Source organism: Drosophila ficusphila, unplaced genomic scaffold (genome assembly GCF_018152265.1).
Source record: "Drosophila ficusphila isolate 14025-0441.05 unplaced genomic scaffold, ASM1815226v1 contig_198, whole genome shotgun sequence".
NCBI lineage: Eukaryota > Metazoa > Arthropoda > Insecta > Diptera > Drosophilidae > Drosophila > Drosophila ficusphila.
Genome location: NW_025064092.1, coordinates 9,837,112 through 9,861,273, shown reverse-complemented (window position 1 = coordinate 9,861,273; position 24,162 = coordinate 9,837,112). Strand labels below are relative to the sequence as shown.

Genomic DNA, 24,162 nt, shown 5'->3' with positions numbered 1-24,162 from the left:
ACATTATTTCGCATATATAGAGACTGCCACAAATTATTTCCCATAACGATTGTTAATCAGCAGCCACGTGGGAAATCGGACAGATTGTAAGATTGAATGATTGGAACCGGGTCACTCCGATACCCTTGTGCTCCTTCCTTCCCCATGAAACCCGCGCTTCTCTATTACATTTAAAGCAACTTGCAGCCCAGCTTTAATCAGAAGCAAATCGCTTTTAATTGTTATTGCGACTATTTGTAAAATTGTTTACAATCTGAATTCGCATAATTATATAAAATATGCATGGCAAACAGTGCGTTTCGAAATGACAAGATCGTGGGAGTAGATAAGGCCAAAGAAATCATTTCTACTTATTGACTATGAATCGTACTGTCACCAGAATTGATGTCAATATATGTACAAACGTACATATATTGATTTCATTTATATACTATATGTACTTAACGTTTTGTTTTTTGGTCATGATTAATTGATGAAAATGATGGAAATGCGGTTAATGATTTATTTTGAAATCGCACTCCTAATCGCATGAATATTTATTCATAATACTTGCGTGTTTATAATATACGAGTATGTACAAATATGTGTAGTAAGTCTGGCGTATATGTAGTAAACTCGATTCTGTTTACAAGTTGGGACCACGCGCCGTTTAAGTGATTCGCTGGTTGGCTTCTGTTTCATGGGAAATGGAAAAGCTCGAGGTGAAAGTTCATCGGGACACAAAATTCTCTTGTGGGTGCAACGTCCCCTGATTTTTCGGGTTTTCACAGGGGGGCGTTTCAAGGTCACCAGCCGGCCAGACGGATGGCAGACAGTTGCCCCAACTCTCGATTTCCGATTCCCGATACCCGACCCCCCCAGATTACAAACACGGAGACGACGGTTACGGAGTCGAAGAGTCCGGGAAAACAGATTAGAGATGGGTTTTGTGGGTCAGTGGTTCCTATTTCATTGACGGGTGAACTAAAACCAAACCAACCTTGAAACGCCGAGTAAACAAACAGTTTCTGCTTATAGTAATTCTATAGAATTTAATTCATTAGACTCGTGAATCAACTGAATGGTCAGATCCGAAGTATTAGTTCTGTTTAAATTATTTAATAGTACTTTCCTAAGTAACTGTTTTAGAATACTTAAATAACTTTATCAGGAAAACGAGCTGTTGCTTTACTTTAAATGCTTCTTTCATTGTAAATTTATCTTAAATATTTTTTTGCATTTATCTACCTTAATTTATATTTTATTTTGTTTAATTTTCAAAGAAAGCAGAATAGAATTGGTCAGTTAGTTTCTTGAAAAGTGCACAGATTACCTTTGAGTGTTGTATTTATAAATTTAGAAATTGGGCTTATGGATTAAATTGAAGAACCCAGTTGATTCAAAGACCTTGTTAATTGGCCAATTTTCTGAGTGCACCAAGTTCAAGGTCTTATTTTTTGGTTTGCTCAATCCCAGTTCAGCACACTTTGAACCACGCGCTGGTGGCAGCGTTTTGTGTGCCAGACGTTGACCTTGAGGCCTCTTAACCGATTGCAGTTCATTGGCAGCTCGAAAGCCGCCCAACCCCCCAAAAAAGTAAAAGCCAAATAAGAAAAAAGGAAAACATCCGAAAATGTGTGTCTATGCCCGCCGGTGGCTGCTTCTCTCGATTGTTGCTCTTTGCTCTCTATCCCCACCGCCCAGCCACCCAACCGCACAACCGCACAACCACCCAACCGCCCAACCACCCACTTCAACACCCATCACTTCCCATCATTGTTGTTGCTTTTTTGCGTTTTTGGGGTCGTTGGCGACAGTTTATTGACATCGGGCGATAATTTCGTGAGCTGTTTTTTCACAACGCTACAAAAAAATGAAAGAATCTTGAATATTTAAATGGGAGTTGAAATGGACATCAAAATGCCAAGGTGTGTTCCCAGTTTCAGATTGGCTTCTTTCAAGGAACATATAATTAGCAGTCTATTATACCATTCCATTGTAAGTAAAGAAATATTTTCTAATATACTTTCTTTGCAATTAGTTAATAAAGTAAATCTACAATAAACACATAAAAACATAAGCAGGTACCTTCCTATTTAAAGCATTTAAGAATAAAACCAATAAATTTGGTTGTGTTGAAATTGTTTCATGCAGAAATTGGAATTTATTTGAAAAGAGCTGAAGTAAGCCTATTTGATGAAATCATAACTCGTTGCTTTGAAAACAAACAACTCTTTAATGGAAATATTTTTTACAATTTGCGACTACTAAGCCATTTTATCAGTTCCCAGAATTGTTTTAAAGAACTAAAGAGTTATCCAGAATTAAAAAAAAAACAAGTTCTTTGGAAATATTTTCTCTTTCTACATCAGTTTAAAATAGTTCATACTTCAACTTAATTTCTAAGGAGCTCCATCGCGGAATTTCCAATTAGAGTTAGTTCGATGGAACTTGTATTTTAATTGCAAAGTTCAATTCGCTAGAATGGGAATTTGATTTGTTATTGTTTTTGTTGCCTATATATATTACGATTGCAGACTGTTGTCGCCGATGTCTAGGCTTTTGGTATCAACAACAAACCTCCTCCACGCTTCTGGGTCAATAATCTGCGTCTGAGCTAAAGCTTCGTTTTCCGAGCTATAGACTCGCGATGTCTTGTTGTTGGCGCCCGATTGCCGCATATGTCAATCAATGAAGATCCAATTTTAGCACAAGTAAACAATATTCGCTCGATCGCTCCTGGCTACCCCCTTTCCCTCCCTTCCCTCTCATGGGGGTGGTGGAGGGTGGGGGCGGTAATTGCGGCGCCTCCCACTAGCTCCTTATCGCAACCTCTGGCTAGAGGAAAAAACCAAGAGCCCGCTCTTGTTGTCCTCACTTACAGTAGATAATCTATCGAAAAGATCGATCTATCAAAATCATCAACCTTATTTTCACAATCGATTTGTATAAAAAAAAAACTTATTTTTTTTGCCAGCTGTTATTTTTTTATCCTGACAACTGCAGTCAAAAACCATTGCTACCCAGTTTCTTAGTAAATCCTAATTATCTTCAATGCTATAATACAGGTTTAAGCAATTATATTGTACTGTTATTACCAATCGATTCATTCACTCATCGGTTATCGATCGGGTCCGATTTGAATCGTTGACCCTGACGTGGCGTGCCTCCCCGTGTGGGTCTTCCCACCTTGGACTCTGCACCGCATTGCGTATTGCTCATGGCGCTCCAATCCAATTCATCCGACCAACAACACAGATTAACGCCCATTTTCAATCGCCGCCTCTATAAGTCTCTTCCAAAACAACAGATGGCATACATGCACTGAAAAAAAATGTTTACTTCAGAACATCTAAAAGGAAAACTGATGGTTTTTCATCATGATTTTTGATCAATTACCTCCTAGAGGTTAGTATCACGAAGAATGCGTGGAGGATCGATAAAATTTGAAATATTTTTCTGAGTATTTATAGGCCTTGGCTTATCGCCAATGATGACTTAGCACATAGGGCTCCACCCTCCGCCCTCCCACCTCCCTTCCCACCCACAGGCCTTACTTCTCTCTCACTCTCTCTATGTTGTTTTCCTCGCCGGAGAGCCGAGATTAATGCTAAAAATAGGGATCTTTTATTTTGAATTGAAACTAGATCACGATGAATTCACGTTGCCGTTGTTTACGGTTTTTTCACTGACGGACGGACGGACGGACGGCGAGTACCGCCTGCGTTACGCCCCCCAACCACCAACCACCGCCCACCGACCGACCCGTACCGCCCCCCTTTTGGGCTGCCCCATTGGCTTCCGTTCTTCATCTTCATCGCAGTCACAGCTCCAGCAACAAAAACATCAACAAGCTTATCGCCGAATCGTTATCTATAAGCCAAGCCAAGCCCAAGACCCCGTACATAGGGTATATCTGGTCGTATATAGGGTATATCCAGGGATTCCAGAACGTGATTTCATCTTGATTTCATGAATCTCTAGATAACATTATCTAAATAATGCTTAAGATGCCAATATTACCGTCCTATAATCGTTTGTGCCTCTCTAAAATAAATCCTGGTTGGTTCCAGCTTCATTACCGATATCAACGTAAAACCTTATTCGAGTATTTGGTTGTTTTGAATTTGATTTTGTTTTGACTATTATCAAAATTTCATAAACAACATTTCGATTTTGAAATGTTGACAATAAAATGGTGTTTGTGAAAACATTGAGCAATTTATGTCGTCATTTTTAAGGTACGAACCATTTAATACATGTTATTAAAATCAATTGAACAGTTAATGTTAAGTTAACAAAAAGCAATTATATTGGTTAAAATTGGGGGCAGGGGTTACGGAAACAACAACAACATATACATGTACGTACATACACATATATACATATATGTATGTATGTATAGAACACAACAGCACACATAATAAAATAGTTTGGAGTCATCTAAGCGTCTGAACTTTTTCGCTTTGACGAAGCGTTACCGTTAATAAGGAAAATGAAAATCAACAAGTGCATTTATATATAGAGCGCGGATTGGATGCTGCTTTTCCACTGATGGATTCACTCTATTTATTGTTGTTGTGCTTTTTGTTGCTGTGTGCATTTGTCACTCACACTCGTGCACAAACATGCCCCATCACCCCCACATGCGATGTTTGTATGTACTTTGTTCAAAGGCGATCTTATTAATATGATTATTCCATTGTATGGTTTACAGTCCAGCTTTCCTATCTCGAATCATAGTGATCTGTACCGATATTTTCATTCTTAAAATTTGACTTTTAAAGAATGTTTCCAACAAGAGTGGAGTATTTCTTATCAACAGAATATTTATCTGTGGGTTATGAGTGGTTCTTTCGTTTTTAGGAAAACCAAATTACTCATTTTTTAATGACCGAAAATGTGACAAACAAAAACTTATTTTGCTTGCGCAGCATAAGTTAACACCCAAGACGCAATTTGAAGCAACGGCTTGTAATAGTGAATCCGGATTGTGGACGTTGGCCTGTATTAACGCGCTCAAACACCCACACACACCAGCAAACACTCGGCCCCACGGTGACCCAAAGTTGATTGAATGTGTCATGGCCGGCAAATTGTTTAATTTTAAGCTTTTTTCTGTTTTTTTTTTTTTTCTTTTCGCAAGACACTGGACTTTGCCTTCCAATAGCTGCCGTCTCGCTCGCTCTTCCACCTGCAGTCCACGTGCTTCGCGTTTGCTGCATCTCCCCGTCTCACTTGCACGCGCGTAATGTGGGTCTTCGTTTAGCGCTGGCTTCGCGGCAACGGTTCTTTTCCAATTTGGCTGTGAAACAACGAAGAACGTTCTTTCAATCGAGCGAAGAATTCGCCAAGAGTGCATTAAAAGCTTCGAAAGTGAAGGAAAGAAAGTGCGAAAATAATTTAATCCTAGCAATCTTCTTGATTGCTCAGAAAATTCTTCTCGTGAAACTATATGTTTGAAAACCGAAGACAGGAAGTGCAAAGAGCGTTCTTTCGAGCGAGCGGGAAGAATTTGCTAAAAGTGCAATTCGAAGCGTGGAAAGCGGAAGAAAGTGCGGAGCGAGACAGAGATAAGAAGCCTTCTAATTATAGACCCCACTGGTGGTCTAAAAATAAACATCCACAAACACCAGCAAACAATTAGAGAGAGGGAGGGAGAGAGTTGAACAGCTGTTGATCTCCCACTCTCCCATAGAAAGAGATAGAGATAAGGACGAACAGAGAGCAAGCGCAGCAATACTACGAGAGCAGAGTGAGAGAGACAGAGAGAGAGGGGGATCGCGGGAGATAGGAATACGAGGTACTCGACTCCCAAGAAACGGCAATCGGCAGCTTTACGTTCCAGCATCCAAACGTCCAGCTTCCAAAAGCGTTTCAAATTCCAAGCCAGTCGCAACGTCAGCGGAATACCGCTACAATTCGCTAAAATTCTCAGTCTCAGTCTGCACGTCTCACTCAAGTCTGCGGTTCGACATAGATACATCCGCACTCTTCTGCTCCTGCCACAATACGTCACGCGATGCAACAACAACTAGTGGGCGCAGCAGCAGCAGAAAACGCAGCAGCAGCAGCCGCAACAGCAGTAGAAAACGCATCAGAAGTTAGCCACTTGTTCGATTGCCCGCACTTCAATTGTCTATCGATAGAAAAAGGACTCTAATCGTTCTTTAATCGCTGAGCTTACGGATATCGATCGTTTTGCTGTTATATTTTTTTTTTGCACGTACCTAAACCCCGCAAACCTCTAAACCTTAACCAAACCCACCAATTACCGAAAAAAAAAAAAAAAGGAAAGGATGTTATCCCCGTTATTTTTAGTCGTTTTGTTTTTCGTAAATTGATTGTGATTTTGAAACTGTGTGATCGCAAAAAAAAATCTGCAAATTATCAAAAAAGAAAGTTCCTTAAGAAAGTGATAATCCGGTAGAAACTCTAAAGGAGAAAAGGAAGCGCCCGAAAACATACATATACCATATGTGAATCGAACCGTACAATATAATAAAAGAATATCTACAAACCAATGTATATTGCACAACAAACCTATATATCAAAAACATCAAGCATCATATATCGAGGACCAAGAAGGAAACCAGTACACACTATTCAAGCCCAGAAAGAGGAGCATGCCAATGTAAGTATAAACATGTGAAAGCTATAGAGCACTTTAGCCCAAGTTCGAAATAAAAGCTTAGTATCATAGAATCATCTAACAATAAATACTTAAGAGTCGAATATAACCTCATGAAAAGCTATTTCTTATCAGGACTCATTTCGAATTGAAAGATAAGGAACACAGTGTTTCATAAGGCTAACAGAAGAAGTTGAAGGTATTTCAAGGATGTGAAAAGATAGTAATTACCCCTTTACCTATCTGTTGCATTCATAAAGACAACCTTAACCTCTTCCCGATCCTTATCAAGATCAAAGTAAAACTCAAGCCAAGATTGGTTCTTTCCAAGAAAAACAAGCAAACTAACCGAAATCAGCAAAGTGGTGAACGAGGTCTATATATAGACTTCCAGCATATCGCTGTGAAAATGAAAGCGACAGAAGTGGAAAAACATTGAACCACATACTATATATAGAGTGTGGTTGGAAGCCGAGTTTCCAAAGGAGAGTCATAAACGCAAACAATAACAAAAACAAAGCCGCCACATGGGGCATATACGACCCTCCTCCCCCAAATTCCATGCTCCATGCTCCTCCCTTCCACACTCCACAGTCACTCTGACTTTCTGATTGTGTATAAAAAGAACTCATGTTCCAAATGATAAGTGCGGGAGCCAAGCGAGGCGGCGGGCAAATCGGTGGGTTATTTTTAAACACTGAAGTTTATGTAAATATATTTCCTGGCCAGCCCCAGACACAAACAATAACAGAATCGAATGGAAAATACAATAATATTTGAGCGCTGATAAGGGACCCAACCAAGAGACCCCAGACGCGTGTGCAAGGCGGAAGAGAAGGGGGAGTTATCTGTCCGGTTCCAAAGAAATGTGTCCTTAGTACAACACACAATACTAGGCAATACTCCATTTTTCAAGATTTTGAGGGGATACACAAAAATGTTGATAGGATAATCCCGATACCTTTAGCTTTTGCATGAAAATGATCAGAAAACCATTAACAGGTATTTAGTCGAGTTTAAGTCTTATGTGTTTGGTATTCATGATTAGGGATTCATAAAGGGTTCATCGATTGAATATTGGGTAATCATGAGGTAATAATATAATGCATACATTTCAGATGATTCCCGAAGTACCGACGTCCAGAATCCTGTTAGTCCTGACCACCCTCGTCGCCGTGGTGACGCTGATCAGCAGTTGGGTGCCCCAGGTGGCGGGTAGTCCACTTCCCCCCGTGGAGTTCGAACACAGACGGACGGTGTGCTCGACTGAACTCACCGACTTGATACAGCGTATATGTGCATCTGGAACGCTGTCCCACGGCGATATCTATCGTAAGTCGATGCTCGGTTTCGTTCAACAACCATTTGACTTGAACTTTAAGAATAGTTCGATCTTATTTTATAGAGAACAGTTTTGGGAAGCGCAGGAAGCGAGATAGCCTGAATGTCGCGGATCGGTGCTGTAGATCGGGAGGATGCACCTTCTCAGAGCTCTTGAAGTACTGCAGAGATTAATATCATCCTACTCCGGTGCACTAAACTACACTCCACACTCCACATTACACTTTTGCACTCCATCACTCGTAACCCCTAAGATAAACCCAGCAGAAAGCAGACTCCCGTAGAGTACACTAAGTATATTTTACTAATTTAATCTATACACTAACTAAATTCTGTACAATAAAATAATCGAATGAGCGAGAAATCAAATTGTCCATAGCATTTCTGCGATACACGAGTACCATGAAGATTAGTAGTTATTTGGAAAATATAAACCCCTTTCCAACATCTTTTCATTTAAGTGGTATTATGTAAGAACCCAATGCTGAGAAAAGAAGAAAACCACTCAAGTTCCTTCGAAAATCCACTTGCCAATTAGATTCACAACTATCAAATAACGCCTTGCAGTACCTTTTAGATTTTATTATTTCAATTTCCGCTCCCGAATCAAGAGCAATTTCGGGAGAAACTTCTGAGACGAACCCGTGGAAGCACCCCCTCGAGCTTGGACACACCCCGTTTCATTAGACTACTCCATTGTTGGCGTTATAAACCCACAAAGCGAAATCTATTCAGAGTGACACTCGACAAGATTGTCATGGGTTTGAGTTAGGGTTAGGGTTTTCGGGCTTCAGTTTGGGTCACATACAATATACAATATGCACACCCCTCGAATGAATGGCCACCCCATTTAAATTGAATGCCGGGCGTAAAACTTTTGAAAAGGACACTCGCTCGCTGGACTGGACAACACCGAGTTCTTGGGTCAAATGATGATGATGCTGATGATGATGATGAGATGACTACAAATTAGATTACAAACGCTGACGATGATGATTTTAATGATGGTGCCAATCAGCCACACATGGGAGTACGAGCATCTCTTAACCCCATTTCAGCCAGCTTACCCCGATTTACAAGCGTCAAATCTCTATGGATACAAGAGCTCTCAAATTTGCCTTATTCATGGAATAAAAAAGACAAATCAAAAACTCTGTACTTGGGATTCGCTCGACTTCACATCAAATAAACGCATTTTTGTACAGACACCCCCTTGCTGTTATTTTAAATCAGTTTATTCAACCCTTTGGTATTCACAAAACTCCTACAATTAACCAATAAAACGTCATTAGGAAAACGATTATTTAGAAATGAACTCAACTGGATCCGACTAGTATAAAATTATAAACGTTTATTCAGTTAACCTATATCAAATGGTTTAGGAATACAAGACGTGGCATAAATTTATCTGAATGTCTTTTTTACAGTAGGAATTTAGAAGTTATTGTAATAAGAAGCTACTGGGAAGGTTTAGGACAAATCACCGGCTTAAAACTTTTCGGTTAATCAAAGTGCACAAGTCCCAACTAAAAGATTCGTATTACATGAACAATTTGAACTTGGTTTGATTTCGGCGCAACGCATCCTTTAACGCTTGATGTAGAACCGACGATAGTAGAGGGCCCGACTTATAAAACCATTTTGCGGCTGCACCGCCGACCTTTCACTTTCGACCTTTGGAATCGCCGGATCCCCCAGCTGGAGGCTGCGATTGGTTAAGCCTTGGTCTTCGTTAAGTTTGGATGGGCTCATTTTTGTCGAGGATGGAATTGTAGGATTTCGTGCCGACTGTTTGGAATCAAAAATATTGCAATAATATTCAAATGTAAATCAGCCGCACTTGGCACTCTGGATTCTAACACTCACTTGAATCCATGGCAGGGACCATCTGGCCTTGTCTATGGTGGGCAAGTCCCAGCGCAGGAATTTTCCCACGCCACGGAGCTGGCTAATCCACTGATTCACTTTAGCCTTGGCCATTATAAAGAGCGGTTTGAACCGAGAAGCGAAAGGGGGATAAGTAACGGATTGGTGTGGAAAAATTCTAAAACGGCAAAATTTCGATATGTCGGATTTACGGTAAAAATATATATTTTTTTTAGTCCTACCAGTAGGTGTGTTCTGGATGCGAACAAAAATGTAACTGAGCTAAACGGACTGAAGTTCCGGGGACTGGAGTTTGACAGTTGGATTTGTCCGGTCCATGGACTACTTGTTAACAACATTTTCGAAAACGAGATTCTGATTTTGATTCGGTAGTAAAGAGTAAACCTATTTCTAGCGAATTCAAACGACATTAGGCATTTCGCCATATTTCCTTAAGCGAAAGTAATCTGAATACTTTTGGGCTCATTTGAAATTCCTCATAATGTATTCATCAAAGTATTCCTATAGGGAAAGAACTTGATATTTTAACATTATTACCAATACTTGGTAGCGAATTGAAAAGGAACAAAGCACTTCACCCAGTGGACACTCAACGGACACGTGTGGTTGGATGTGGAGAACGTGGATGACAACGTCTGGAAAAGGGAAAAGCCAGGAAAACGAAGGAAATGGGGAGAGACACGGGGAGGATAAACGACACCAGACAAGCTCCGCCGGCTTTGGGTTTGGAGTTCCGGGTTCACCCTACCACCGAACCAATCCGAACCAAACCGAACCGAAGCGAACCCAACCCCCCAACCCCCAGTCCCCACTCCCACACTCACTCGACATTGATGGAGCGAAGCCATGGAACATTAGCTGAATCTTACAGAAAATTTTGCACTTGGTGGGGCGAGGGGTTTCAGGGGTTTCAACCTCCCGAGAAGCCCACACCACTCCAGCCCCTTCACGGGGTTGCAAAGGGAAACACAGCTCAAAGGGTCCGCATACAGAGGAAAAAACGTCCATGATCATCTTGCTTTGTTTCCTTTGCAGTGAACAAATTACCTATTATAAACGTTTAAGAGTATCTTTTGGAAAACTATGATAACTTAAAAACTATGATAACTTATCATACACGTAGTTCCAATAAACGACAAATTCTGTGATACTTTTTTCTCTCTCTGCAGCTGCAGGGATGCGAAGGTTGGAGATGGGTAGTGTCAACAGAAGTCGTATAAGGACACGTTCAACCCCAGAAGGGAACGCCGAGCGGAAAGTACAGGAAAATCCCAGCCAGCCAGGCAAGAGTTGCGAACTTTGGCTTGGCTCAACGATTGTCCTGCTCTTGGACCAAAATCTCCTTTTATTTCTGCATTTAGTTCACCCAAAATTCGGGGGAATGTAATGAACCAAAGAGGCCCGAAATAACAAACTAAAGCGTAGTTAAACAGAAACTGTTTCAATAAACCATGAGCTCAGCTGACATGCGAAAAATCAGAGAGGAGTCTGCATTAATCAGTAGAGTTAGCCCGATTTTGATCAACAAAAACTATTTAAATGGCCATTCTACACCAGAAATGTTTAGTCTATTCATGAATTTAGGAGGTAAGCAGCTCGTACATAAAAGGAAAACCTATTGTTTCCGGGACATAAAGTCCCAGGGGATGCAGACGATGCCGTCCGTGGGCACCGACCAGTAGTTGGTCACGTGTAAGCTGAGCCCGCGACAGGACTTGATGCCACTTTGGAGCAGGTGCCGCAGGGCCATGACCATCTTGTCCGGCGTCACGGAGTCATCTTTGCTGAGTCGCTGCAGGCCGAGTTCCTCCTGGCACTGTCTGCACAACTGCCGCTCCACTTGGATGTCCCGCCGATAGCGGCTGAATCTTCCGCTGGCCACGTCCAGATTGCGGCAGATGAACTCCACGAGATCGGGTCCGGAACAGGAGGCGGGGGCCAGGAACAGACCCGTCTGGCTGACCTTCGGAGCATCGCAATCGGGCACGATGGCCAACTGGTGATCCTGCAGGGTGGCCGGCAGGTCCTGGACACTCTCCTCCAGCTTTAGGTGCTCGGTGACCGCCCGAATCACCCGCTTTAAACTTCCGGCGTAGGCCCGAGCCTCACAGCCCGGATCGGGAACCTTGCGCCTCTCTATCCGGATCCCCAGGAGCACGGCGGACAGGGCCTTCTCATAGAGAGGAACCAACTTCAGTTGCTCCTCGTGCAAACGCATCTCGGACAGAAAGGAGAGCCATCCGGCGGAGGAGTCGCCGGAGAAGAGCATCACATCGCCCTCCAAACTGATGCCAGTGTACGGTGCGAAGGCCACGAAACGATTCCTCAGAGCTGCCAGCTGGTTGGCGTTTACTTGATCCTGCGACAACTCCTGGAGACTCCGCAGGCAATCGTGGTAGCGCACCATGTTGCATCCACAGTCGTAGCGGGTTCCCCGGATGCCCAGCGACTGGAGCAGCGAGCCTTCGAGTGCCTCAATCTTGGAGCGAAGCGAGGTGGCCTCGGCCTCCTGGGAACGGGCCACGGCTTGCCGCACCCAGGTGTCCAGGGAGTGCTCCTGCTGCTGCTGCTGCTGGGAGTCCTTGAAGAGCTCCTTCCAGAGCGTAGAAGTTCCTCTGCCCCGGCGATTGCGGTGGTCTCACTCTCTCCCTGCTTGGCTTAGATTTCTTCTTGGTGAGCACCTTTTCCAGTTCCTTTACCATCTCCTGTTCGATTAATCGATTAATTATTACATTCTATTCTATCGTTATCGTTATCGTGTTCATTCTATCGTTATTATTATTAACTGTACCTCTTCCGGTTCCTGCTCCTTGGGAAGAAGCTTGCAGGAGCGCAGGATATTCCTAATCACCGCTCGGGGATCCAGCAGACTGCGGTCCACCTGCACCCGCACCAGGCGACTGACCGCCTGTCCGCCGGCCTCCTCCGGACCCGAGGACATATAGAACTCCAGCTGGCCGTCGGGGGGGAGGCAACTGCCCGAGCTGCCCGTCAGGGACTCCAGATGGGAGCTGAGCAGACGCAGTGACTCCTCGTTCACACGCATCTCAGCCGGACTATGGGACAGGCGATCCGTCTGGATGGCCTGGTAAAACGGACGGAGAGCCGTGACCAAATCCGTACTCAAGAGACGTCGACAATAGTCGATAATCCTGCGGCGACCCAAAAAGCCCACAGTGGCCATCTTTTACTGATGCCGAATCGTTAGAATTTTGAAAATTATAAAACTTATTTTGATCTCGCTCGATGATGAGATGACAAATTTTGCACTGAATTCCGTTCTCAACCAGCAGGGGAAACACAAACAAAGCAACACGGAGAAATATAGTATATAATGAAAATATTGATACGGTCTCGTAAAATATTGAAAGTGATTACGAATTTCAAAAAATCAGCGAACAATCAATTTACATTCGACAACTGGCGAACAAGTTAAGCAAACGTCAAACAAAAATTGCAAATATTCAAAGTAAACATGCATGCACGTTGGTTGAACCGGCGCATACAACAAATAAATGTAGTTTTTTAATAAAACATGAATTGTAGCTGCTGCTCCAAAAGGTAAAAAAAAAAAAATAGCGAAACTGTTGCCCTACGGTTACCCATGTGTGATCAAAACGGGGAAACGAGGAAAGGAATATTGAGGCAATCCCAGAGGCCACATAAAATGCACCCGTCCTCCATTCCGAAGCGTTGACTACAGAACACCAGAAGCAAATAAAACGGTGGCCCGCAAAACACGCACATAAAAAAACGTCGCACGTTAACCCTATAAAGCTGAAATTTGTAAAATATATAGAGATACATACATACATATGTATATTCTTCCCTCGCACATTCCTTTTATCATGCATGATGCTATGTGGTTGAAAGGTTTAAATAAGACAACCTTCGAAATCCTAGCAAAAATGTTCAAATCTGGCAGGCAATTCTTTAAAATTGTTCTACTTATTTTAAAGAGTGTTTTATTTCCCTAGTTCAATTGTTTATTTGGGTGGTAGCACAAAGTGTTCACAATAGTGCACATTTTATTTTATTACTCTTCGGAAACAAAACGGTGATAATCGTGGGTTAAAAGATAACGTAAACATAAAGAGAAACACTTGTTTGTAAGTCAACGTTTAAATCACATTCGTTTAGAACTCTTCGAAAGAGAGCAAAGAGAGAACGTCGGGCGGTTTTGGTATCTAAGTGAGCGACTGTGGGAGCCAAAAAGCAATGGAAAAGAGAAGAGAAGAATAGTTTGGCACATTTGTGAGTTTTTTTCTAGCCGGCTTTGCCCATGGTACAACTATATAAGGTAGTCCCGTCCATGGTACAATTATATAAGGTAGTCTCGTCGGCTTTTTTTTCCCCCTATCGACACTACAATTAGAGCGAGAGAGAGAGTGTTTTCCTATGGGTTCGGGTCGATAGGGGGAAAAACCCGAACGATTTTGCAGCCGACGGGACTACCTTATATAATTGTACCATGAATTAGAGTTTCTCTCGCTGTGTGTGTTTTCCTACGAAAACCCGAGCGTTCGGGTCGATAGGGGGAAAGAACCCGAACGATTTTGCAGCCGACGGGACTACCTTGTATAATTGTACCATGGCTTTGCCCATTCCTTCCGCGACGACGACGAGAAAAGATCATTTGGTAAAAAACCGCACGGCGTTTAATTCGTTTCGAGGAATAATCATCATGGACAGGAAGAGACACATGGACACGTCGGACCTGGTGGTCATGCTCCCCTACAAGAAATGTCGGTGCCTCGTCTGCGGCAAGGTGTTCCACAGCAACAACATCAAGCGGCACTACACCCTCCTTCATCCGGACGTGGTCCTCCAGAGACCGCCAAGCGCCCAAAAACAACCGAAGCACCTAAAAACCTCTAGTAAGTATTCGCAAATACCGAATAGTATATACCAAATACCGTAATATGTATATATGTATAAGTAGAAGAAAATCCCCATTCACTCACCCAAAAAATAATCTATGCCTACTTTGAGCTACTCTTGAATTCCGTTACCCAATGTCAATTAGTAAAAACCAATTTTTGACTTGACGACTTGTCTATTGGCTTGTACAGTCGTACTTCTGTGACTGAAACTTTCTGGTTAGGGCTAGAGTAAACTTGTAATTAGGTTTTTAGGCATACCAGACTGTGGCTAAAACAGCAGTAATAACCACCAGACAGACAGCCACTCAAAGCGCAATAACAAGGGTAAAATATTGCATCTCCGGCAGCTGCGAAACATTTAGCTGCGCGGCTCAAACACGCACTCGCCCCCTCTCTTTCACCCAACCCCCACTACCCGTCTCTTTCTATCCCGCAATCCTCCTCTTCTTCTCATCGCACTGCAGTTGAAAATTACTTTTCGCATGTGCTTTCAGTTTCTTTCTGTTTGTGTTTTTTTTTTTCGTTTTTGTTTGCTGTTTCCCTGCCCCGTTTTTCATCGTTTGCTTTTTCACACATGCCACTTATTAACCCCAGGGTGGCGACGAGTACACAAAATATTTATTTTTAATGTATCATTACCTATTTACCGGAAACTAAAATCGTGCCTCTATTTAAATCGACATTTGTCGTTCCAAGCTTAATAACAGAAGTCTCTTAAAGTATGCAATTTAATTCTCAAAAAAACTGAATCATTGTTTTATATTATATTTTTTTGTCGATTATTATGCCCTACTTGTAGATCTGAAAGTGGGTCGCCCCCAGGTGGTGGACACCGGCAAGTTGTGCGAGGTTCTGCCCGGTGGACGACGACTGAACAATAAGGTAAGTAAGCATAAATATGTACATATATGCATACATATGTACATATATATATATATATATATATATATATGTATATGTATATTTTACGGTTTATACGCACTTACCGAAACATCACTAATCGAAGCGAAATGGGAGCTAGGGCCAAAACTAGAAATGAGGGAGTCGCACTGTAGATATTACATTTCACTCTATACAAATGAACCCTTCTGCCTACACACAAAGCACCCTAATTAAATTAAACTAATTTAGATCAACGTTTATTCCAATTAAAGTGGACTGAGCGCAATCAGCTGCATTTACATACGATTGCTCTGGATTATTTTTTGTATCCAGAACAGTTCAACTGGGAGTTTTACTCTTCGTTTATGCGTCGCTTCTTATTGCGAAAAGAAATATTTATTAAACACATTATCAATGGCCAATGACCAATGCATTGGCATCAAATAAATTCCCCAACATATTTAAAGATATCTTAATAAATTCATTTCCAATTCATCAATTTAATAATTGTAATACTCCTCCGCATAAACGTAGAAATTAAGAGTGACCCTCAGCTGTTGAACCACAGCCGAAACGCAACGGCAATAACAACAACAATAACAAAAGCAACAACTCCGCTGGCAAAAACCGAAACCAAGACAGACCGAAACCGATTCCAACCGGTTCGGTGTTTCTGTGAAACCGTTTTTCTCGGTGGTGGCGTTCGAGTTCCGCTCTGTGAACCGCTCCTCTCTGAACCGCACTTTTTTCTCTGGTTCACCGGGGTTTTTCGCTTTTGTTATTGTTATCTACGCTCCAAGCTCGGGACTCGAATTAGTAAGCGAACGTAGCTCCAGTACAGCGCATCGCAAATACCAAAAAGACCAGGGCTTCGCAAATTGCGGCAACCGGAACAATGTACAAAAAGAAGCATCCGAACCCGGTGTCCAACCACTTTGTCTATAGCGAAAGGTCGCGGAAGAGCACGTGCAAGGAGTGCCACTTCGACATGGCGGGTCGTCATTCCGAGAACCTCATGCGGCACCTAAAACGCAAACACGAGGCGGTCTACAATGTCGTCGTCGCCGAAAAGCAGGCTATCCGGAACCTCATCTCCAAACAGAAAGCAAAGAAGATCGATGATGACGTTCCGGAGGCCCCAATTCTGTCCTCAATGTTCCACTTCCCATCGGAACCCAAGAAAATTCGCATCGCGAAGGTAACCTAAAAATCGAAATATGGAAACTTCTTTTTTGAATTGTATTTTAAAAACTCCTCCCAAAGGTTTCTTAAACTGTAGAATACAGTATTTAACGGATTTATAAAGAACAAACTATAGAACCCCCTATATCTGCTCTTTTAGGAAGCCACACAGTCGGCCAACACTATTGCCGTAGTTACCACCACCGAGAGTCTGGATGATGAAGACGAGGGCGACAAGGAGAACGAGGACAACGGTCCTGGCAGCCAATTCCACAGCATCTTCATTGGCAAAACGGAGCTGGCGGATGAGCACGATCTATCTGATGAATCGACGACCACCTTGGCCTCCAGTTCAACTTATGGCCACACAATTGCTCCTGCTCCTGCTCCTACTGCTGCTCGTCTTGAACCGATTCCCGTCAATGATCCCACTTCATCAGTTCGTGCAACGCCATCGGATTGCCCGCTCGCCGGCGAGGATGCCTTCTATCTGCGGTATCTGGGCAACAAGCTGGGCAAGTACTCCGCCCGCACCAGAAGCACCGTCCAGTTCCAAATCAATCGGATTCTCTACAAGGCGGACTTGGGATGTTTCGAGCAAGCAGACCCCCAGATAGATGAATCCGACATCTAAAACAAATCTCAAACCATATGCTGTTAATTTTTGATCTAAGAACAACGCGTACTTCGTGTGTGTTTCTTGGCTCAGCTGTAAATAAATAATCCCACGATGTGAAAAACACCTAAAAAAGCTAACGATTTTAAGGGGTTGCAAGCTTAGGGGTTGGCAAAGGTTCTTATTGGTGTTTGGTTAACATCCAAAAGCGACATCCGCTCGTTTCAATTCTCGGCTTGTAAATCAGATAAATGAATTAATTTCAGATTGCTGGCGTATCGCGATGAAGTCAGTTCCATACCCAAAGTATCATTTACTGTTCATTGCCCTGTCCTAATTTGTATCCCATATTGACAATATGTAATTTCAGTGGTTTTTAGTGACCCGTAGTTATTCCGACTTCGCATTGGAAACTCCAAACTCCTGGGAGATATTTACTACCTGCCAAAACAAAAAGTATTAAAGTGTCCACAAATCAGGTCACTTACCCCCTTGAGTTTCCTAACTAAATATATATCGAGAGCATTTCGGCACACACATTTCGGATCGTTGGCCCCTCCGTTGGCAAAGGAGTCAAAGTGGCAAAGGGGTTTTGGGGCAAGTTCAGTACCCGCACGGGTTCAGGTCAACATCTTCGAAAATCCCCCAGTGGTGGGTGGTGGGTGAAAAGTGCGTAGAGTTGGGGCCTTTTGGCTTTCGTTTTTTCGCCTCTCATTTTCCCCCGCGGAGAGCAGATACATAGATATATAGATACGTGTGTTTTTGTTTGCTTGTATTTGTGCTCTTTAAAGCGACGGAAAGAGCAGCAAAAACTCTTCGCTGTGTGGGTCTGTATCTGTGTGCCGGCTGACCGGCTTTGTTTGTATCTCTCTTCCTGCAGAAACTTGGAAACGAAACCTGCAACGTCTGCTTCGACGGCCGACGACCGACAAGCGACGCCCCTCCTTCATGCCACAGGCCCTTCATCCATCCGTCTGCGTCGTCTGTTCGCATAGGGGCGCCCTGTGTACTTGCAATCCTCCCCAACTCCACCTCCTCCTCCGCCTCCCGATTAAACATCACTTCCAACCCCTGTCCCCTGTCTCCCTGTTCCACGGACCTTATAGAAATTCGATTTATGTGTAGGTTATGCGCCCAGCGTCCTTTTCGCCGGTTCATCACTAAATACCAACGAACTTCTGTAATTCTGTAATTCGATGAACCATCTGCCACTAGCACGGGAATTATGTGAATTCAAGAATGCAATATAGAACCTCTGTAAGCCAATGTATTACTGAAAAATACCATTTAAACTCCCATGAACTTAGGCTAAAACAATTAATTTCTATTAAACATAAACGTTTTGGAATAGGAAGCCCCGAAAGTTATCAACGCATTTCAGTCACGAAAGTTCAAAGATTTCTTTATGGGGATGAAACTGTTTGAAGTTTGGTCGCCAAACTCTAATGCCACTCAATTATGTTTAAGTTAACCTGAGATTTGTATTAAGGGAAGTGCGAGACAAGGAAAAAAAGAACCTAAACTATATATTTAGATAAAGGTTAGAGAGAGGGATTCCCAAGGTGAGTTCACTCGAATCTCTGATTCAACGAACACCTGCCTTTCTTCAATACCTACACTTCCTCACATTTGTTGTGTCCTTGCTTTCCTTGATTTGTACACACAAAAACACACACATTTCCAAATGAAGACACAGCTAGTAAAAGGGGAATAAATTGCACACTGATTATAGCTGGGAATTCCGTTCAGGAATTAATTACATTTTAGCCAGATCTCTTTCCAGCGCAATCGAAATGTGTTTGCCACATGTGGGCGTGCCACTGATAAGGCGTTCGTTTTCGGTACCCCCGGGAAAAGTTGAGGTTTCATCGGATGAATGATGATGCCTGTGCGACGATAAGAAAATGCTAAAAGGAACCTGAGCCTAAAGGGACGAAAAAAAAGACAGGACGGTCACCAGCCATATGGTGATTGGTGATTGGGAAGGATTTTGAATGCCACTCCAGTTAGGGAAAATGGGAATGGAAAGCTGTAAAGCTTCGTTTTTCACACCCTCCAATTGATGGTGTCACATTTCTGGGAAATTACTGGAAAGTTTCAACTTTCTTTTTGTTAAATAAATGTTACTTTTATTTAGCTCTAATAACCAAAGATTATGGAAAATAACCAAGAAGATCTCTAGGGGGCGCAATACAGCTGAGTAAGAAAAACAATTTGAGGACTCTTGGCATTGTAACCTTATAAACCCCAACTGTTTACACGGCTCCAACCCCTTTTGTTTTTTTTTTTTTTTTGTTCTTTCGCCCCCGTCGGCGAAACCGAGTGAGCAACCAAACACCTCCGCCAAATTCCAAATACGAAACAGCAAATCCACATCGACATCCTCATCCTCGGGAGATGTGGGATGTGTTCCTCCGACTGCCAGACGGATAAGTAAACAAATTCAGCTTTATCTTCAATGGGAAACAAGGAAAACAGAGTTCCCCGTGGAGGTTCGCCTTTGATATTTAACAATCTTTGAACAGCTGAAAGATGAGAACAAAAACACCAACCTCGCAATGGATACAGACACACACGCACACTCACACTTACACACACACACATTTAGAAGAGCCACATACATACATACATATATGTAATGTTTGCAGACAAAGGCCAACAACAAGTTGCCATGGGAGTTGCCACCAAAATCTTTCGTTCGCACTCAAGGCAGCCAAATAAAAAAAAAAAAAGAAAGGAATCTAGCTTCGTCGAGCCGAAGCTAATATACCCTTGCAGTCATCCGCAATTAAGAAAAGTTATGCGCTTTCCAGGGCTAGTTTAAGGCCATTTTCCGGATTTTTGACCAAAAAATTGAAACAAAACTAAACTGATGCAGTTTTTTAGGGGAGTATGCCACAAGCATTTTAAGGTATACCAATCCAAAATCAGACATCATTAAAAAAGTTATGGGCTTTCTGATCAAAAATATATATTTATTAATGGGGCTAAGGTGTCTTTCACAGCTTGGCAAACTTCTGACTGAACTTATGATACCCTCTACAAGGGTATAACAACAGCAACATCAAGAAGCGCAACAAGAAGCCGAGGAATAGCTATAAAACCAACAACAGTAACGGGCGCACCACGAGCAAATGAAGTACAGTAAAGAATGCCTGGAAGGGAAGAAGGGAAGTGGTTTAGCGATCTTAAAAATGCGAAGAATGTGAAAACCCCTGGCGAGTTAAAGATTGAAACTAATGAAAACTAATAAGGGAAATAAAATGGATTTCCCTAAGCAATCCTTACTGTACATCAGCCGAAAGGAGATAACGCTTAACGAGAACACCAGCGAAATGGAAGTGAGGGGGAAGTAAGTAAAAAGGAGCAACAGGGAAAGGAGTCACCAAAAAAATAGTATAAATGAAACCAAAACATCCTGAAGGAGAGAGAGGGGCCAACTTATACACATACATACATACACACATACATACATATGCGACAAGGCTAATCCCAATAATGTTTTAGTTCTCACAAAGACAACAGGACAAAACCTTTCGCTATTTCCCTTGATTGATTCCAAAAATGGGAGGGAAAGTCGGGCGGGGGAGGCACTGGTTTCTCTCTTACATGGGAGTTATGCAAACTAGGCATAAAATACATACATATAAAACATATGAGAGGGACGGGAATTTGGGATGGTTTGAAAATTCAAACACAAAGGCTGCCGCCGCCTGACATTTCTCCCGCTGCTTGCATGTAATTCGCTTTACTTTTTTCTCCTTTTCGGTTCTTCCCCAATTTTTTTTTTTTTTTTTTTTTTGTAAATAAAATAGATGAAAATCAATTTGACGTGTCTTGAATTCTGTTTTAGGTTTAAAGAACTCGTTTTACAAAAGATAAAAAGGCGAGCAACAGCAGCGAAAAGGGAAGGAAAGGAAGAGGAACGAGGGGGACACGAATGGAAATAAACTCGAATTGTGTACACGCAAAGTGAAGAGAGGGAAGGGGTGCACAGGAAAAAAAATTCATTTAATTCTTAGATTTTAACGAGGCTGTTAAGGACCCATTTCAGACCGCTTTCGACGCATGTTAACCTAAAGGATTTGTATCCCCTTTTCAGTCAGCTTAAGGTTTCGTGAATCTACCCTTCTCTTCAATTCATATTTCAGTTAAAGCACTTTCTTTTTTTTTTTGTGTGTAGCTGAGGAGAACCGACCGATACAAAGTTGAAGTGTGGAGAGCATAAAAAAAGAACGCGGGGGAAACCTACATAATTCTTGTAAAACAAACACACGAAAATACAACAAACCGCCACAGAATGTGGAATACGAGGAGAACTTATCGAATTTGTCGCTCACATCATCATTTAAGGGTGGCAATAATTACATCAATCTTTTTACCATTTCAATTTGAAAACAAATCGAGCCACTCGAAACGGAACAACAACATCAACAACAAAAACAACAAGAGAATATGACCCCCCAGGGCAAAGAAAAATAAGAAAAGAATGGAAAAGCCAACTGAAGCGAACGGAACGCGGAGGGAAATGAGGCGAGAACTGCAGGCAGAAGTCCCGTGAAATAAATACAAATTCAGGATGGCTTTGTCGGATTCAATTTGGGTCTACAAACAATGAATCATGCACTCACAATCCAGATCAAGAAATTTGCATACCCTTGTCCCCAAATTCTGGGAGAATTAACAATGCCTTCAATGCCTATCCAATCTTGAAATAATTACTCATTGAAGGGGATTTTACCAATATAATTTAGAGTCCTAATCTTGCTACAAGGAACTTCAATGAACTTTTCTAAGAAAAGGAATTGTGTTCTAATGACAGACTTAACACCTCTCAACCAACGACACCTGTACTGATAATAGAATATTGATATGTTGCAGCTATGAATAATACTGCGTACAAACATGCCACAAAACAGCAACCACTGAACCGGTTTGTATTACAGTTCGAAAAGGATTCTGAGATGACATGCTGTTTTATATGGCAAATGGACAAGGGTGTTTCAAACCCTCTAGAGACTTCCACACAAAAGCAACGAATTTAAAATTGGTTATTTGGTCGCTTAAATGCGAAAATTAAGGACTCAAATGTGTGTTACTAGAAAGGGTAAAGTTAAGCATTTCAAAACCAAGTTTTAGGCATTTAAGGTGATGATCCCAACCGATTTTGCAATCAGTTAATTAATACCGAGCTCGAAACTTCATGCATTGGTGCATTTGTCCTTATCCAAATCGTAATCGCATTTCCCGAATCGATTCAGAGTCGTTTATCGATGACACAAATGGATGTCTAATCGAATCAATTTGCCGCATAACCCACATTCCCAAACGCCAGACATCTAGCATCTAAACTCATCTCATCTCGTTGCCAAAGGGAGTTTTCCTGTTTTTCCTCCACTTTTTCACTGGCTCACACGTATTTACGGCATACTCGTATATGTATATATGTGAGTTTTCTGACGACAATGCCCCTCGAAGGTAATGGAAACGACGCCACGGGAGACGTCAACAGAAAACGATGACGTCCACCGCCACCGCTTGTCAGTCAAAATGGGAAAATCCGGGAAAAGGGAACAGGCGGAGAAAGGAGACAAGGAGGGTGGGAAAAACATGGGCGAGCGAAGTCCTTGTGCAGTCGCAAACAACAGCCACCGAAACCTCATCATAATTATAATCATCATCGCCGTGAAAAAATACAAGTATAAGTATCGTAGAAAGAACGCGCTGCGCATTACGAATTGCAGAAAGAAGCTGTTCGCTATTTGAACACCTGGATCTCTAGAGATTACCATATAAGTCCCCAGACAAATACATTTCGACGAGTGACTTCCGCGATGGCCACGTGTCCAAAGTTTATTTTACACTTTAGCCACCAGCCACCCCCACAAATTAATCAAAAAACTGTACAAACAATCACCCTCTAGATACTCAAATCTCGAAAAATGTCGCAGAGTTCACTTTGAATGCCTTTAAATACTAAGCCCTTTTAGAATAATTCAAACCGCCAACCAAGAAGTCAAAGAACATTCGGAGTTCAAATCGTTTAACCACGTGGTTATGTATACAAACACCTGGAACATCCTGCCAAAATAATACAATTATTCAGGTTGACTTAATTATTCATTATTATTACTTAAACATTTTCCACCCCTGAAAAAAACTCCTTCAGCCGTAATGATTAAGCCGTTAACCAGTATTTTAGTACAAATAATCTCGCTGATGCACATGGGGTGAAATTTAATTTGTGTCACCTTTTCACCACCAAAAATCAATTAAAGGTTTTAACCTTTCGAAAATTGTATTCAAAGACAACAGAACCCAATGTATCCAAATAAATAACCACATTTTAAAAATCCACACTGTATTAGTGAATAACTCAAACTGAAACCCAATAAATTAATGATTAAAGATACCTTTACGCTTGCAGAAGTGAAAATGCAACAGTTTTTGCAACCAAACTCAATTTGGGAACATTTTGTCGCATAAAGTTGCCGTAAACATATTGGTTACCAGCTCCTATTAGATCAATTAAAGGGCTTTCAAACGACCCGGAGAGTACGGATAGTCTGGTAGGTAGAAATACATATAGTACGAGCACGGTACCCGTACGACGGGACGCACTTAAACTAATTAAGCCCCTGATTGCCGGGCAACCAGAAAGAGTATAGAAGTTTGTATGTGGCACGGGGTGTAATGGTAGGGAAAAAGCCCGTAAACGATTTTGCGGGCTGCTGCATTAAAATCCATCAACGAAACGACAA

The 24,162-nt window shown here is 42.0% G+C and overlaps 4 protein-coding genes across 6 annotated transcripts; 2 read left to right on the top strand and 2 right to left on the bottom strand.

Annotated features, from left to right (window-relative positions):
• Positions 1-5,465: 5,465 nt before the first annotated feature.
• LOC108092989 (probable insulin-like peptide 6) lies at positions 5,466-8,315 on the top strand. Of its 2 annotated transcripts, none has more exons than XM_017192882.2 (3): positions 5,466-6,613; positions 7,729-7,942; positions 7,998-8,315. In XM_017192882.2, the coding sequence occupies exons 1-3, from the start codon at positions 6,503-6,505 to the stop codon at positions 8,123-8,125; spliced, it is 453 nt and encodes a 150-aa protein (XP_017048371.1). In that variant the 5' UTR covers positions 5,466-6,502; the 3' UTR covers positions 8,126-8,315. The 2 variants fall into 2 exon arrangements, with proteins under 2 accessions (XP_017048371.1, XP_017048372.1); XM_017192883.2 differs by having other exon boundaries at positions 5,473-6,613; positions 8,016-8,315.
• A 967-nt stretch (positions 8,316-9,282) lies between these two features.
• Positions 9,283-10,150, bottom strand: LOC108092826. Its single transcript, XM_017192630.2, has 3 exons — positions 10,060-10,150; positions 9,818-9,995; positions 9,283-9,739 (listed from the first exon to the last, which is right to left on the bottom strand). The coding sequence occupies exons 2-3, from the start codon at positions 9,929-9,931 to the stop codon at positions 9,539-9,541; spliced, it is 315 nt and encodes a 104-aa protein (XP_017048119.1). The 5' UTR covers positions 9,932-9,995; positions 10,060-10,150; the 3' UTR covers positions 9,283-9,538.
• A 1,222-nt stretch (positions 10,151-11,372) lies between these two features.
• LOC108092975 (T-cell activation inhibitor, mitochondrial) lies at positions 11,373-13,535 on the bottom strand. The gene is given in 3 exon segments (XM_017192867.2): positions 11,373-12,434; positions 12,436-12,543; positions 12,630-13,535. Coding segments are annotated over 3 exon segments (1,482 nt in total). The 5' UTR covers positions 13,023-13,535; the 3' UTR covers positions 11,373-11,453.
• A 797-nt stretch (positions 13,536-14,332) lies between these two features.
• Positions 14,333-17,536, top strand: LOC108092992. Of its 2 annotated transcripts, XM_017192887.2 has the most exons (3): positions 14,333-14,715; positions 15,521-15,603; positions 16,946-17,535. In XM_017192887.2, the coding sequence occupies exons 1-3, from the start codon at positions 14,430-14,432 to the stop codon at positions 17,417-17,419; spliced, it is 843 nt and encodes a 280-aa protein (XP_017048376.1). In that variant the 5' UTR covers positions 14,333-14,429; the 3' UTR covers positions 17,420-17,535. The 2 variants fall into 2 exon arrangements, with proteins under 2 accessions (XP_017048376.1, XP_017048377.1); XM_017192888.2 differs by lacking the exons at positions 14,333-14,715; positions 15,521-15,603 and adding an exon at positions 16,304-16,801 and having other exon boundaries at positions 16,946-17,536.
• The last annotated feature ends 6,626 nt before the right edge of the window (positions 17,537-24,162 follow it).